The sequence below is a fragment of the Papilio polytes genome, unplaced genomic scaffold (genome assembly GCF_000836215.1).
Source record: "Papilio polytes unplaced genomic scaffold, Ppol_1.0 DF821288.1, whole genome shotgun sequence".
In the NCBI taxonomy this organism is placed as follows: domain Eukaryota; kingdom Metazoa; phylum Arthropoda; class Insecta; order Lepidoptera; family Papilionidae; genus Papilio; species Papilio polytes.
Window position 1 is genome coordinate 738,424 of NW_013527916.1, and position 16,974 is coordinate 755,397.

Consider the following 16,974-nt stretch of genomic DNA (forward strand, 5'->3'; position numbering starts at 1 on the left):
TTTCTGTCTACATTTCCATTTACATTCACTTTATGCGAACTTCGAATTCGCATACAAACAAAATAATCTTCAAAAAGATCTGCCATTCCTGGTCTGAAATAAAGGATGCAAAGAGTACAAAGGTTGAATGAAATTCGCTGCCCAGTGCAGTGTTCTTAAAAAAGATTTTAATGTTTTTGTGTCGAGTCGATTTGACTCATATTACGTCCATTGTTTTCTTCGATTATCAAAGATATTTATGTCGGTCTCCAATATACAAAAGATATGTTTTTTTTATTAAATTATGTACACTTTGTAAATTTTAATATGACTAAGGCAAAACAAATTGTGGGACTTAAAACGGGCGCCTGCCAGTTACCCGCTTCAGTAATAGTCACTAAACTTTATTAATTTTCTAAAGCAATGAAATATGACTTTAAACAGCTGCAGTATAGCTAATTTCTAAACTTATAAATTGTTTATTGCGGCAATTTATACTTCTAATTTCTAATGTTCTATGTTGGTTGGTTAACCAATACTTAAATAAACTAACCAAATTTATTAGATCTTTAGCAGACTAGAGATTGATTGTATTTGCGTTATTTTATTTTGATCGGAGCGTCGGTGGCTCAGTGGTTTAAGCACTTGACTTGTAATCTACAGGTCTTGGGTTCGAATCCCGCCGCCATGTACCAATGTGATTTCCAATTTTTCGAATTTTCATATGTACATAATTTACCCGACGTTCTTACGGTGAAGGAAAACATCGTGATGCAACCTGCACATATCAGCGAAGAAATTCAAAGATATGTGTGAAGTCAACCAACCCGCACTTGGCCAGCGTGGTTGACTATGGCCTAGTCACCCTAACTTTAGGGTAGGCTCCGAGCCCCTCGGTGGGGACGTATAGTGAGCTGGTGATAATGATTTTGATCGACCTGACACTCTGTAAAGATCGAAATGGTTTTCAAAAGTGAATAAGCAGATTAGCTACTTTTTCGGCTTGTGCTTAAGCATCGTTCACTTAATAAAATCGTTTAAAGATCATTCCAATTATGGAGAACAATTCTAGCAAAATGATAATGGAAAAAGCACTAAAATCTCATAGTTTTAACTTCTTTAATTTTTATAAAAAGACATTTCATTATCGCTAGACAATGAATTTTGTTGCTTAACTTATCTAGCGACTGGATCGGATAATACCTTTCATACAACGCGGCGGTTTCGTGTCGATTGTAATTATTATCGTTATAATTTTAATGCACGACTGACGGAGTCATCGCCCGAATATGATTGTTACGTACACACGTACGAAGTAGATATCAATTTTAAACAGAAGTGTTGTACGAATGTTCCGGGATTATTCTTTGATTGATTCGTGATCAAATTGGATCCAGCATCGCTTTTGTTCGAATATCGAACACCAGTAATTTGATTTTTTCCCCATTCATTTTGAACATTGTTTGTATTTGATTTCATATTTCGAACACTCATATGCATAATGCGGCTTAATAATTTTGTACAATCGAGTTTATAGCGCCATTGTCACACGTTATCAAGTTAGAAATGTGTTGCCTTTACTGTGTGGTATTGCAGAAAGGTCTATTAAATACTAGTACTAGTGGTTTCCATGCTCAAAGCAAATTATAAGATTTTAATAGAGTTTTCGCGTGTCCACAACATAATGATTTAATGTCTTCTCAACAACACAATACGTTCTGTTTCAAATCCAACTTAGGTAAAATATTATAGACATATTTAGATAGACTATAAAACTGCTAATTAAAATTAAATGCAGTATCGACTTGCTAGTTTAGAACTCCCACTAGAAAATGAACTGTTTAATAATAATAGCTATTGCTTTCAGCTCAATGTATCGCTCCCCTTGGAATGGAAAATGGATTAATTCCCGACAAGGACCTCACAGCCAGCTCTTCATTCAACGACGGCAACGTGGGCCCTCAAAATGGACGGTGAGTATCTTGCTAACAAGTTACATAAATTAGCTTTGCGAATATTTTGTACAGTATAAAACAACTATAATAAACCTAAAGAACTAGTATTCTAAAAAATATTGCATTTTAATGAAAGATCATAAATGTCAGTATACCATAAAAAGTTGTTATCTAAGTGTATATTACAACCGGTTGCCTGCGACTTCGTCTGCTAATTACTTTGAGTACTCTTTTTATTTCATCAAATGGCATCATATCGAATAACATACATCTTGAGAAGCGTAATCGATTTTTTTCCATTTCAAATGTCTTGTGGCATAATTTCAATAGATTTTTATCAGTAACAGTGGCATCCAAACTTTATGGCGGTTTGCAGTTTTGTATTAGCTGCGCACAACAAAAATTTAGTTATCAGCCGGATTTTAAAGAATACCCCGGTGCGCGTGCAACCTCACCCTCAGTAGTCTCAGTAGTCAGTCGTAGCTAATCCCGAGCCGCCATAAAAAATGAATCTTATACTCCTAATACACGAGTTCGGAATCAGGTTTAATTTTTTTTTTCAAAACGTGTTATCAGTGCAAAATGGACCGTGTTAAAAAAATCGGGTAGTTTTTACGTAAAAGTTACGAGTTCAATAAAGTATTACTATTGGAACCTTCCCCTTTGAATGGTATCGAGAATTTAATTTAAACTGCAGCGCAAACGGATCACTTGTAGCTTTGTAATCGCAGAGATTGCTTCTGAGTATTGAGTTTTTTTGCAAGATAAAAATAAAATCTTGTCTTACAGGCGTGGTGTAAGGTGATTTATACTTTCTTTAACGTAATACAATATTGCTACAAGTTGAAAATATGTAATTAATGTTTTAAAATTTTTAAGTTTGGTATACAATGACCGTGTATGTTTTTCGCTATAATTGCTCACCGTAACCTAGATTTTAACTCCGTGTTCCATTATAGTCCACTCATGTATGTTGCTTATTTGTGTCGCATGTTAGAAACACCCTTGCCGCTTTCTAAGTAACGACACAAACGAATAGAATTAGTCGGGTTCAAGTTAAATAAGAATTAAAAGAATGCATTTTTTGTCTACTTGGAGTTGTTGAATGAAAAAAATGAAATAAAATCTGCGAAGAAAAATTTCATTTTAAAATTCCTTGCTTTTCATAGACATGTCAGGTCAGCGAGCGTCGATCGGTGAATTCTTTTTACTGGTTAAAAAGTATTCGCCGAGCTAGTTTCTTTTAACTATTGTATTGATTTTGTGTATTGTACTCTATGGACAATAAGCGAAGCAAACGTACTTTGATAGTACATGACAAATTTCCAACTGGAATTTGTTTTACATGCTAATTCTTTGAAGGCATTATTCATGTCATTCCAACCATGGTTAGCTTGCAGCAGCTAATGCTGGCAAACACTACCATCTTGAACAACGTTAACAGACTTTATGATGTCCACCAGCTAGAAATTAGTTGTTAATTGCAATTCTTTGAATTGATCCTGTACAAAGCATTATTCAAGTTTGAGAGGAGTAATTGCCAGATTTTTATATTAGCATGAAATGTTCATAAAAATCTTAACGATTCAATATTATTGTTAAAACTTCGTACCACTAATTACGCCACGGTTTTAATCTCGAATGTTAAAACAATTTATCATTACAAAATGGAATCGGACGGAGCTTATTCCGAGGGAGCTTATAGATTTTCCGAAACAGTTAAATCCGCACCAAGCAATACCACCTGTATAGGAAAGCTTAAAAGCATTCTGAGTATACAGCCGGATTAAATACGGCATTCATAGTATGTACCAAATTTTGGATGTTATTAAAAGGATATACCATAGTTTATTCGGTTATGAAAAGATTCTTCGATGTTTTAGCGAGTTATGTCGTTGGAATTTAGTTAATTTAAAACATGTTTCAACATTATGACAATGTTATGACCAAATATTACAATATTTAGCTTTAAATTTTACATAGAACGTTTATTTGAAGCAATCGCAATAACTACAAATAATAAATGACTATAATAGTATAACGTAGACATTGCCTTTACCTAATACACTTACATTCTACATCATCTCAAACTAATTTACTCAATACAAACATTTTGTTATGCATTTATGTTCTAATTTGATTTCGCCTCTAGTCCGTCTATAATTATTTCGATTAATTACAGAAGTGCGTGATGGTTAGTTATGTGGTATGTTGTGTTGTGATAGGATCCCCTTTGTGGAGTTTGTTACATGAAATAATCCAGTTCAGTGTATTAATTAAATTTCAAATTAAGGTACTCTGTTGATTCTCTCTAAGCCTAAGTCTAGGTTAATTTAAATCGTGCAAATAAGTAATGTTACTAACTAAATACTGAAACGAAACTTAAACACTTCTTTAAGCGCCGCTTACAATCTGATAGAAGTTAAAATTTGTAAGGAATCGAGTTTAAGCGTGGCCTCATCATTTGAATTGACGTTACATATTTAAATCAATATTCGGCCGTTTTTTAATTAGTCGAGTGAACTCCTTAGCTTTGTAAGTGGCATAATACTTTTTAAGATTGATCCTCCTAGAAGTATTCTATGAAATATAAAAAGATTTGCGTTGTCTTATGTCTTTAGCGTGACTGTTCATTTACTTTTTATTGTGATTTACTAATATTTATGTCGACGAATATATCTGAATCAATCATCACTTCGCCACGTGGTTGTTACAAACACTGGCAGCTAACGATAATGCTTTACTCTTTGTTTATATTGAAGACCAAATGACCGTGCACTGGATACTGGCATGTGGAGCGGTGGTGGAGTGCGCACTAAACGACCACCCGGAATTCAACCACGTGCTTACGACAAAGCGAAATTATATTTTAAAGGGTTAAGTCCGTTTACGATTTTAAATCTGCATTCTTACACGACTTTGATTATAGCAATCAAATGTTGCAAAGCTATTTTTTACACTTATATTTTACCTGCATCCTTGTCTTCATAATTGTACGATTGATGCAGTTTTTTTAATAAAACTTTACGATTTCTCTCTAAGTGCGAGAATCAATAATCAAAAAATCAATAATTGTGATCTATTTGAAAAGTAAAAATTTCAAGAGACATTACTGGACTGAGAACTGAGTCGATGATTCTCGCGTGCTGAGTTGATTTGAAATTAACATCGATGTCATTAACTTTACGATCTTTGATTTTAATGACTTAAAATGCATGGTAGCAGCCGAATATAATCGCTACCAAAGCGTGCCCATACACAATTGTTAATCATGCGGAACATTCATTTCGATCGTCGAATAATCATCGTTAGTCTTAAACGTTATAAAGAGTACTGATTGGATTGACCGCTGTTTGACATTACCAGGGTACAGTTCAACTTTATGTTAGGTATACAAGTAACTAACCTAAAAATTTACCTAACAGACCTCTTCGACTTGAGTGTCGAAGATTCCGGTATGTTCCTTGGAGATCCCGGAACCTTCGTCTTTGTCATTAAAGGATGGCCACCGACGGGGTTTTAGTAGGTCAAATCCTACATAACCCTGCCTTCCACCCAGAAGGCAAGGTATCTTTTAAAGATTTCCCTGCCGACACCATAAAAAGACCGCTTCGACTTATCTCAGGTTATTTAATTAAAATTGTTGTCATCTCAAAAGATATAAAAAACATATATTAAGCTATCAATCCCTTATTGTACTCGCTCCCATACAAATTAATTAGATACGATCTTAAATATCACTTTTTGAAAACATATAGGATAATAATTCCAATCTTTCAAATTATACACCTTATATTGTAAGTGCATTTGTTTTTAAATCCTAATAGAAGCCACTGTTAGAATTTAGTAGAAGTTGTATGGAATGAAGGGTAAATATGTAAAACATGTGAATAATTAATAGGATCATAAACATCAGCTTTGAATAACCTGCGTTACTAATGCTCCTGTGTAAAGGCACCCGAAATTGTTAACATTCCCCTCGTCGGCGGCCGGCCTCCGACTCTCGGCGTTGATGCAAAATATTTCACTTGTATTATATATTTTATATTACGTACGAATATCAAAGGTAGAAGAGAATTTGCATTGTCTCTTCATAAGCATTTCCAAAAGTATTTCGCGAATTTTCAGCAAAGGAACAAAGTTTTAAAGACGTACGTACATACGTTGTTCAAAAGTTTAATAACTTCGTTGTTTTGATTTAATGCAAATGGAAATAAAGCTCAGAATACATTTTTTCTATTTAGAATATTGATACAGGAGGAATCCTTTTTAAGATTCACCCTCACTAATTATTTCTTAACATCGTTTTCTTTAAGTTAGTAAAGTATTTTGAGTATTCCAGTGAATTTACTTTCGTTCGCTACGTAAATACTCCCACATCTGCTCTGAGCCTGATTGATTTCTGCAAACCCTTGTGGCTTCTATAAAATTAATAAGTACCACAGTTAAGCAGAAAGAATAATCAGTTTTATTACTGAACATTTGACCAACAAAAACTGAATGAACTTTGTCTGCGTGGTAGAAAATAGAGTTTTATTTCGCAGCTGAATTATTAAGTGAAAAAAACAAATCTATCCCACGAGAACCATATTTTTTTTTCAGGATAAAACGTAACCCACGTGCTATTCCAGACCGTGATCTATCACTGTGCCAAACTTCATCTAATTCCATTTAGCCCTTTTGGAGTTAACTAACAGTTTTACGTTATCATCCATCAATTAAAACTGATAGTAAGAAGTAATATATAATTTTGTATCTTTCAAATGCGTTTGAAATGTGTCCACCGTTTGAACTAAACAGAATGATATCAATTACGAAAGCGAGTTGTTAATGCATCACTGTTAGCTCCGATGGCCCAGTCTCCCGCCAATAAGACTTAATGGCCAGACATCTAAGAATTTGATTGGGCGAGACGACGCAGGCGCTCGCTTATACACATGTGAATGCACTAATAAAAATACTGAACAGTATTATTGTTATCTTTGATTCGAAGTGTGTCGGGTGCTGAACCCGGCAACTGTTACGCCAAAGACAAAAACTAAAAGTATAAATAATCAAAATTATGTATAATAAAAAAAAGACTCTTTCGAAGTCTTGCGATCATGTTACTTAATTTACACGAGGGACAGTTTTAAAAAGCTCCACAAAAATACATTCAATCATCTAACCTTTAATGATATGTGTAACAACGTTTCTAGACGAACCACGGTTGTCGAACACAATGCAATAAAATAAAGTGACTCTAATCGAGGGCTTGAAATACCCACGCCTACATCAAAGTTAATGTCAAATATATACTGTGACGCTTCATTACTCCACCTTGTTTTTAAACTAACAAGTTAGGAGTAGAAGTACGTAATGTAAAAAAAAAAGATTGTTAATTGCCATCATTATCAGAAATTAATTAAGCAACGTAAACAAAAATACAGGCTCTGATATCGTAAAATAATGAAGCATTGTAAGGAGGTCATACGAAATAAACAAATGTGGTACGGGCGAAACCTTTTAAAGTCCCGCGTGTATAAGTAATTGGTATCTAACGAGACAACTCTAACTGGCCTGACAACATTAAGTTGTTCTACTTGCGGAAAAGAGGTTGATTGTCAATATGTAACACTTAATAAGCACATCCAATATAATTGTTTTAATAAAATAATTCCACACTAAAGTTCTTTGTTTAAGAAAAAACTTGCAATCTAATTGAGAATCACCTACTTTTGGAAGTCGGTTAATAATATATAAATACAAATATATATATAACAAATGTTAAGAATAATCAACATTATTTTCTTTAACTTTTAACGACTATATATTTTGTGAACATAAAGCTGCTAGAGAGAACACTTGTAACTGGAGAACGTGTGTGAATTTCGAAATAACGAGATCGTTGTTGAATTCCTTATTCTATCTAGCTTGCTTTTGAAGAGTCTTATTCTCCTACATTCTATTCATATTTAGTACCTAAAGGTGCCCAACCCAGTGTAATGTAACATGTCATACGGAGAACATTTATGCAGTCAGTGTTTATTGTTAAGAGGGCTAGCGAACAACCAGTCCCTCGATGCGAATGTTACACCGCGTAACGTTGGTCAATTTGCACCTTTAGTAGTCAATACTGTTAGTTGTATCGATATTTTAAATGAGCAAATAACTAACACTTGATATTCCAGAAATAGAGTTATAATGAACATAAGCGCAGTAAAATAAGGTTTGTTTGGACCTAATATGTGGGCAGTAGTCTCAAGATAATGCCATTATAATGATAGCGTCAGCTGGCGCCACTCTATACTAATCGTTTTTGTACTTTAAAACTGTTCACCGCACGCAAACGTAGCACGGTGTTTGCTAATAACTAATACAATAGCTAGATTATAAAAATAAATATACCACCTATCTTTGTGGCGTAAGATGTCAGCAATTACATCATATTTTTGAACAATTCTTTTTTTATATAAAAACTTCTACACTTACGTCATACTTTAGGCTATATATTTTCACGTTATTAAACTTAGGGGTAAATAAATTGGAAAAACACCTTCATGTGGGAAAGGGACTATAAACTACAAGCTGCCAACATTAAGTAACCTAGGTTATTATGATAACGGTAATTTTGACATTTAGAATTGAGAATTTGACAAATTTAATAATAAAATACAGTTTTTGTAATTTTGTGCGGATGAAGCCGCACGGGAACAGCTAGTAGAAAATAAATATAAAATTGCATCCAATAGAGTTCACTTCTAATTAGAGAATGCAAAGAGAATCTTGAAGACAAGCGCTGACCTCTAATCAGCTTATTGTAAGATGCAGGCTCCGTAGAATTTAATGCAGACCATCCAATCAACTATTATTTAATAAAAAAATGTTTGTCATAAAAAATATAGACCTTTCTACGGATTACAAAAATTATTGATATTTTGAGAATTCGTTGTGAAATTGCACTTACTAGGGAACTTTTGGATGTTAACATTAGTGTTATGGTAATTATTTACGCATATTATTCTGGGTAACGTAAATAAACGCATAACTCCGTTACCGACTATGTCGAAACAGACGTGAGCGTAAATGATGCGTAACATCTAACCGTGGGTTTCGGCTGCGGCTGTCTCTTGCACGCTCTTCGACGAAGCGGAGATAACAATATGCTTTGTATAGATGTTTCGTCAGTGGAAATTCACAGGAAGCGAGAGCGCAGTGTTTTGTATAATAGCATCGTAGTGAGAGTAAGCCGCTTTGTTTGCGTCATGTCGGTGATAAAGATAAGAAGGGAGTTTAACCAAGGATGTTATCATGTTGCTGTAAACATTGATACAACTTACCCTACGTGTTTTGGCTTGCGACTTCAGTGAAATAAGCCCGGTGTAGGTATTGAATATTGTTTTTGTAAAAATTTATGATCAACAACTTTTAAAATTAATTTTATCTTTAAGTAATAGAATTTCGCTTAAGTATGTTAACATAATAAACAAAAAAGGTAGTTTTATAGAGTAAGTCAATTTATTTATTTCAGATTTTTATTTCAACTTTTAACTATCACCAACTTTTGCTAATATTCAATTTATTTTCTTGACAGACATTTCCATTTCAATTTTTCAGTTAACCCATAAACTTTTTGTTTTCGAAGTTTTTTGAGACCTGAATTTCCGGATTTAATTGGCGTCCAATTTAATTTGCTGACATTTCGAGTGTTTTACTGCGTTTACGGTCCCGTCGGGCTGAGGTGCTTGATGCACCGATGTTAATAGCTCCAGGCCACCACGTTTTAATTATAAAATTTTAAAAGTACGCCATCGCTTTTGCGGACAAGTGAAAAGTTGATTGCAGCCATATTTGCTTTAATGTAAAAATACTATTTATGAAGTGAGTATCCACATAGACTCACGGGCGAAATCAACATTTGATCTTTGATATCGATCCGAAAATAATTCTAACTGCTGTTAATGAAACGGTGTACAACAGTTATTCTATCGTTCTCTAAACAATATATCATGTTCCGAAGTTCAATTAATTTAAAACCAAACGGATTAAAATGTTAATTAAAAATACCACGGACAAGCAAAAATCCAGATTGAAATCTCCATGTCTACAATTTTTTTAAATGCTAATGCATAATCTCTTCAATACTTACTGTATTTATATCTGTAATATTTCACTGTGTAAAATAATAATTGTTTTGTCTAGATTAAACCAAGAGATAAAAGGCGGCGCGTGGTGTCCCAAGTCTCAGATAACAACGGAATCGACGGAATGGCTGGAAGTGAACCTGCATTCGGTTCACGTGATCACGGGCACCGGAACTCAGGGCCGTTTTGGGAACGGCCAGGGACAGGAGTACGCGGAAGCCTACGTCCTCGAGTATTGGCGACCTAAATTGGCTAAATGGGTCCGATACAGAGGCGCCGATGGCCAAGAGGTAATTAATATTTACTACTAATACTTTAGTGATATCTATTTTAACAGCAGTATTATTGACAAAATATCAATAAAATAATAATAATGTAGGTACATTTTTGTGTTACTGCAATTAAAGTACAAAAATGGAGTTTCTCCTTTTTATTTTATTTCTATAGCATTTGATGATTGAGTTTCTTTTCTGAAATTGATGTAGTACTTTATGACGCCAATTAGTAGTGAAAATAAAATCTTCCCAGTTCCGCTTCATTTGACGTTAAAGGAATTTTTTGCAACTCTATTTCATTTGATGTTAAAAGAAAAATTTTGCAACTCGGGTCTGCGTTGCGCAAATACAAATAAAAATTCGTTATTAGTTTGTTTGTGTATTATAAGAAGCCGGGAAATGCTAGTCGGGCATACGCTTTATGCAAAAAGTTTCAACTCGAGTGAATAAGCGGCAAGGAGAACTTTAGTGGAACTTCTTCGGCCATTTCATAGCGAGTTAGCAAATAAAATCTTTCCAGTCACGGCAGATGTAACCTGCGGCTGCCGCATATTGCAATGAAAACATTTTGATGACGTCTTCTTTCTTTATTATGATCTCGATGCTGGAGGGTATTCTGGCCCTAATTGGTTTTCGCCTAAAATAATATTAGAATTCGTAACATTTGGGTCAAAACAGCCCTTTACAGAATTTACGACGTAAAATTAACAATTGTAAAACAAGCACATTACCTTATTTTATTTATAAGTAACGATGTGTGGCCTAAATGGATTTGAAACTACACAATACTAGGATATATTGATAAAACGCGACGTGATTGAATAAAGCATAATTTTTGGTGACAACTACATTATGTTCTCTTATGCAGATTCTCTCGGGGAATGCGAACACTTACCTTGAGAAGAAGAACCACTTACAACCACCAATATGGGCGTCGAAGATACGCTTCATACCTTACAGTTCCCATCGACGAACTGTTTGTATGAGAGTCGAAGTCTACGGCTGCTACTGGAGCGGTGAGTGACTTATTTTAATTGAACAAACATTTGAATTTTAAGATTCTGTCCAACTGGAGTGACTAACAGATTTGTCAATTGTGTTCAAATGTATATAGTACAGTGTTATGGGGCTAACTTAGAGTTTCTTCTATTAATTACGTGACGGTATTAAACCACTTTGACACCCTACATCCCCTTTAATTATATGTGGTGAAGTATGTAAACTACCCCCTTACTCACGATAAAAATGGCGTAATATCTTAGTGAAAAAGTCCTTTAAAAGTAACCGATATCCAAAGATATAATCGATGTTTTTAGATACTATTCAAGTATTATTCTATAAAGCGCATTTCCAGTTTAATCATGTACAGTACATACAAAGTAGAGATTTGTAGCGAGATGTCAACAACCAAATAATAATGTGAGATACCGTAATTGCGTTAGCGTATGATTGTAAGACCTTTCGACCCGCATCTGAGACATCGTATACAAAACAAGTTATTGTAACTTTATTGTAATCAATTAGTTCTATTTTGTCGCCATTAAAATCTAAATATATTTAACCCTTAATTCGATAGTCTCCAGTATGACGAACAACTAATTTGAAAACGACTGAACTAGTTTAGTAATACGATAGGTTTTGTTTTTAGTGTGTTGGTAACATTTTTTTTTGCTACAAAACCTCCGTCGAATTAAGGGTTAATGGCAAAAATTTCATTTTTTACATACTAGTCATGCGGTAATTTCATTGTTTGATGTGTTCATGGTAGTTAGGAATGCATCCTATCCGGCGTAATACGAAAATTTTGTGTGTATCGGTTTGTGGAAAATATGTGATGTATTTGCTCAAAATCTGATTTACCAGTCATGATTAAGTACGTATTTGTAAATGGAAATTCTAAATAAAATGAATCGAAAATAACGCGTAATATGTCTGATCGTTGGATGATACAATTTCAAAATTTTAGAATAAAACAATTAAGTGATTTTCACCAAAATGTCAATATTAACAACAGTATAACGCTTAGAGGTCAAACTAACGGAATGTTTGTTTTTAATCATCTCCCCTGCCTTATTCTACTACCGTAGGATCAGCGCGCCGGGTTTTCGTCCTCCAAATAACTCTATCATCCGTCATCTCAGTCAACTCTCTTCGATCATGTCTCCTTTCAAGCAATCCATCTATCTCTTTCTACCTCTACCTCTAACGGTGTACCTCCACATTCACAACTAACGTTCTTCTTGTTACATGCGATTCATCCCTTCTAATTTTTTTCATTTAACAAACAAAATAGGTAGAAAATCGCTAGAGTTCATCATCCTTCTCGAGTGTCTTAATATGTGGGTATTTATACTTGAGTGTAAGCGAGTTGGCTAAACTTTTCGCAGGCATTCCGCAAGAGATTACCGCACAGCTTAATTGAGGAACGTCTGATATTTTTCAATTTAAACATACGGCTAAGCATCATCAGCACGCGCGGTCTAACTAAGTGCAATGACATTAATCATAAACATTCTTATTATTGTACTAGCTGTTGCCCGCGACTTCGTCCACGCAATAATATGATTAAAAAGTAGCCGATAATATGCCTGTCTGTCTGCAAACCTTCAGTGAAAATTGAGTTCAAATCGGTCCAGCCGTTTCGGAGATTATCCGGAAACAACGCGGCTTGTGAACAGACAGTCAGACAATTTTTTCTTAAATGCGATCTTCGTTATCAGCAACTCAAATACATTATCTTCCCGAAATCTGGAATTGTTCTTTTGATATTACAAACAGACACTCCAATTTTATTATATGTATAGATAACTAACAATACAAAATCAACACATCAAAACGAAGGAATTATTGTTTAGTGGAGAGGTCATTAGGGTTGCTATGTATTCACAGCTCATCTGCAGATCAGTTACTCGACTACCAAGGTCGCAGACCCTGGGCAGTCGCCTAAGCGCCCATACTAATATGGCCCTAGGTGTGGATGTAATCTAGCTAAACGCCCGATACTGTATCGTCCTTAAATGCACAAGAAAATGCTATATCCACATCCTCATATTTGTATAATTTACACCGTAGTAATACACTTTCGTACTTGAAATAATGTAAACAGCTTCGGTTTATGAAAAATATTATTCTGGTTTTTAATGGTAATGTGTGGGCAATTTCGGGGAAGTTACAGTTGGTAGTCGCGGCATGCGAGCCATTATTAACGTAAAAAGCGGCAAATTGCACCGCTTTTAATCATACGTCTACGTTTTCACAGGAGCTTGTTGATTTTTTACTCCCGCTTTCCATATTAATGTGGAACATTAGTCGTTGCTAGGCTCAATTTTAAAACATGACGTGTACAGATAAGGTACATAATTTAGTCCTTGCATGATGTAGGACAAATGTTTTTATGTTAGCTGAACCTAAAGTAAAAAAAGTCAAAACGATGCCACTTTTAAATCTAATTTTAGTTTAAAAATAATTAAGTAAAGGATTTCCTTGTACTTTAGGAACTAAAACTAATTTAGCAATTGGGTCACCTGACCCATTGAGAATAAACTTCTTGTTAATTGCAATTATGAATCAGAAATTCCATAAATAATTTAACCTTAACTAACTGGGTATCTTTAATGTGCGCAGGTGGTGTCCATCCATATCCTCTTGAGGGGATTTTTGATAAGTTCTACTGTAAGTGGGTAATGAGCTAGTGACCTAATGTACAAAATTTAAGGCGGCTTTGGTTTTATAATCCTGGGTAGACAGAAATATAAACTAGGACTATTCAACGGTCATTATTTGTTAGCAAGGGACTGCTTTAAATTCGCCACTGAGGCCATATAATGTCGGCGCTTTCCAAGCCCTTAGTACCAGATATGGTTTCTTATTAGCATTCCATTGTTTTGGAAAATTAAAAAGAGCTGAATATCTTTTATAACTAACGCTTACCCAAGACAAACTGTAATTGATTTAAAGTATTAAAAGTGTTCTTGTCTTGCGGTGTATTTTAACAGGATCGTAACAAAGTTTCTAACAAGGAAACCGACAAGCTTAAGTGTTTTTGACGTGAGCCGTGTCTAACTTCTCAAGTAAGCACACTCTTATTATAAGAAAGTTATAGTTCATTAATAATTACAGAGATGCATTTTGTACAAGAATACGCTACCAAAGATATAATATGATTAGAATTTATTTATTAAAATTATTCATCATTTTTAAGATTGAGTAACATTTCCTGCAAGTGAACAATCGCGACAAGCACACACACGCGCGCAACCTATAAACAATTTCCTTGCCCATGAGTGAATTTATAAAAGCACCGGCCAGGTGTCGGCACCATTGTAAAAACGCGCTTAGAATTATAAATAAAAAGCCATTGTGTATTTGTCATACACTTTATAATATTATGCGGTATACAAGCTTTTATTCCTTTTGTTTCGAATTGCAAGAGAGAAAAGCTCGAAGTGTAGAGACAAATGCAATTTTTAACGCGTGGAGTAACTCAAAGAGACTCTAACGTGTTGAGATGAAAAATCTATGTAATATTTGTTTAAAAGGAGATATTAAATTAGTCAGCACACGAAGTGTAACGTACAAACATTACTGTAGATGGTAGGAGAGACGTTAGTTCCCTAGAGTTAATGTACAAACACTTCCCGTGCATGACTTCGTATTTAACTGCCGTATTGCCTTTGCCTTTGAGAAATACAAACATGTTGCGGTAGTTCGCAGTTGGAAGCGTTTATCGATGATTATTTGACTCGCGTTTCCATTTTAAATATTTACACATCGTTAAAATAGGAAAATATAAATGATTGCATAGTTAAGGAAACTAAAGTATAGCGACATGAAAATAATAATAAAAAAACAATTTGAATGTAGAATGTCACTGAATAAGTTATTGAGAAAGTTTTGTTAAAATTTTGTTCTCTACTCGTAGTGTTCATCTCGGCAGTTGCATGATTAATCTGTTTGTCGTCCGAGTTACTAAGCGCGATAGAGTGTTCAAGTTGATTATTTACCATAAATACTTGTGCATGCATGCACTTATGCAAATTTCCCTTGTGGTATGCAAAGCGTTAAGGGTATAAAAGTAAAAGCGAATTAATAAGCCCAACTGACAAGTTGTCGCTTGTACATATAATCTAAAACTAAATTATTTTAATATCATTAGCAATTATTTATGGTTTTATACTGTCTTAGAGTTTGTTAAAGCAGTCCCTAAGTGTACATTATTCGTATTAGATATTTCGACTCCCTTAGCAACCGTAAAATAATGAGTGCGGCAATTACTTGTGGCATATTAAAGTATATTTATATATTTACCACGTTGCTTTGAATCGGCATTTTATGTCTACTAAGACTTTTTAGGAAAAATTTAATAAGTAAGAAATTAAGTATTCTTTAATTAAATCCTAGCTTGACGTAGGGTTAATTATGTCATGGTTTTTAATATTATTTTTTTATTGCAAAAATGTTTGACGTATAACGAAGTTAACAGAATATTCAGTTGGACGAAATATAAAAAGCACATTTAATTTTTTGACTAAAATAATTTCTAATTAAGTCGTCGGGGTCGTTGCTGACTTTTTACCGCGATGTTCATTTTTTTCATAATGAAACTTTTTTATACCTTTAATTATAACTTGATAATGTTTGTTAACAGTTGGGATAGTTGCATACTCAATGCCGAAAGGAGACAAACGATCGAATGGAATAGAATTAACTGATATGACTTACGATGGACAATGGGGCGAGGACCTTAAAGGAGGTTTAGGTCAACTGGTAGACGGGCAATACGGCGGTGATGAGATTCGGGAAGCTGCCCGGAATTCAGCGTGGGTCGGCTGGAAGAAGGAGTCCCGGCCCAACCCCCCTGTTATCACATTCGAATTTGATAAAGTGCGCGAATTCAGCGCCGTGCACTTCTTCTGCAACAATCGTTTTATGCGAGACGTCCAGGTAAGAAAATCTAAATGAATGGGTTACCATTTTCTTCATATTTTAAAGATAAGCCAGCGGTTACAATGAAGTGGTTAACAGTCGATTATCACAGTCCCTTTCAAATACATCGACTTGTAAATATGGAGTTATACAGTAATGGGAAGCACGGGGACGATTTCTCAATATTTGTAATACTTTTTAAAACTGGGGTACTAATATTTTTCTGATAGATATAGTAATTGCCATATATCTTGGTTGCTTAAAACATCTTTAGATCTTGGGTCGTCAAGATATTTTAATGACATAAAATGTCTAATCCTAATACCAATATATGAATTTAATTTAATATAGATTCTTTATTTAATTTTTAAAGAGAACATTTTCTGTTAAAGGTTTTCTCCGAAGCTATTATAACGTTTTCGATCGGTGGTCGGCACTTTCAAGACGAACCCATCCGTTATACTTACGTCGAAGACAGTATATTTGAGAACTCGCGTAACGTCAGTATAAAACTTCATCATCGTATCGGCAAGTGGGTGAGAATTGAACTGCGTTTCGCTGCCAGTTGGATACTGATAAGTGAAGTTGTGTTCGATTCGGGTAAGTCAGTATTTCACTATTTTTCAATACTTTTTAACAGACTACCCAGTGATACATATTGTAAGGCGAAAATTAAATTGTTTGTTGCTTACGGTTTTTTTTGTAATAAACTAGAAG

General features: G+C 34.4%; 1 protein-coding gene across 2 annotated transcripts in view; it reads left to right on the forward strand.

Moving 5' to 3' along the window:
• The window catches only part of LOC106109507 (discoidin domain-containing receptor 2-like), a 33,818-nt gene that overhangs the window by 11,144 nt on the left and 5,700 nt on the right, over positions 1–16,974 (forward strand). For both annotated transcript variants that reach the window (XM_013291026.1, XM_013291027.1), the window contains exons 3-7: positions 1,847–1,952; positions 10,116–10,347; positions 11,201–11,348; positions 15,980–16,275; positions 16,650–16,857. In XM_013291026.1, coding sequence (XP_013146480.1) covers positions 1,847–1,952; positions 10,116–10,347; positions 11,201–11,348; positions 15,980–16,275; positions 16,650–16,857 — 990 coding nt within the window. The remainder of the gene's footprint in view (positions 1–1,846; positions 1,953–10,115; positions 10,348–11,200; positions 11,349–15,979; positions 16,276–16,649; positions 16,858–16,974) is intronic.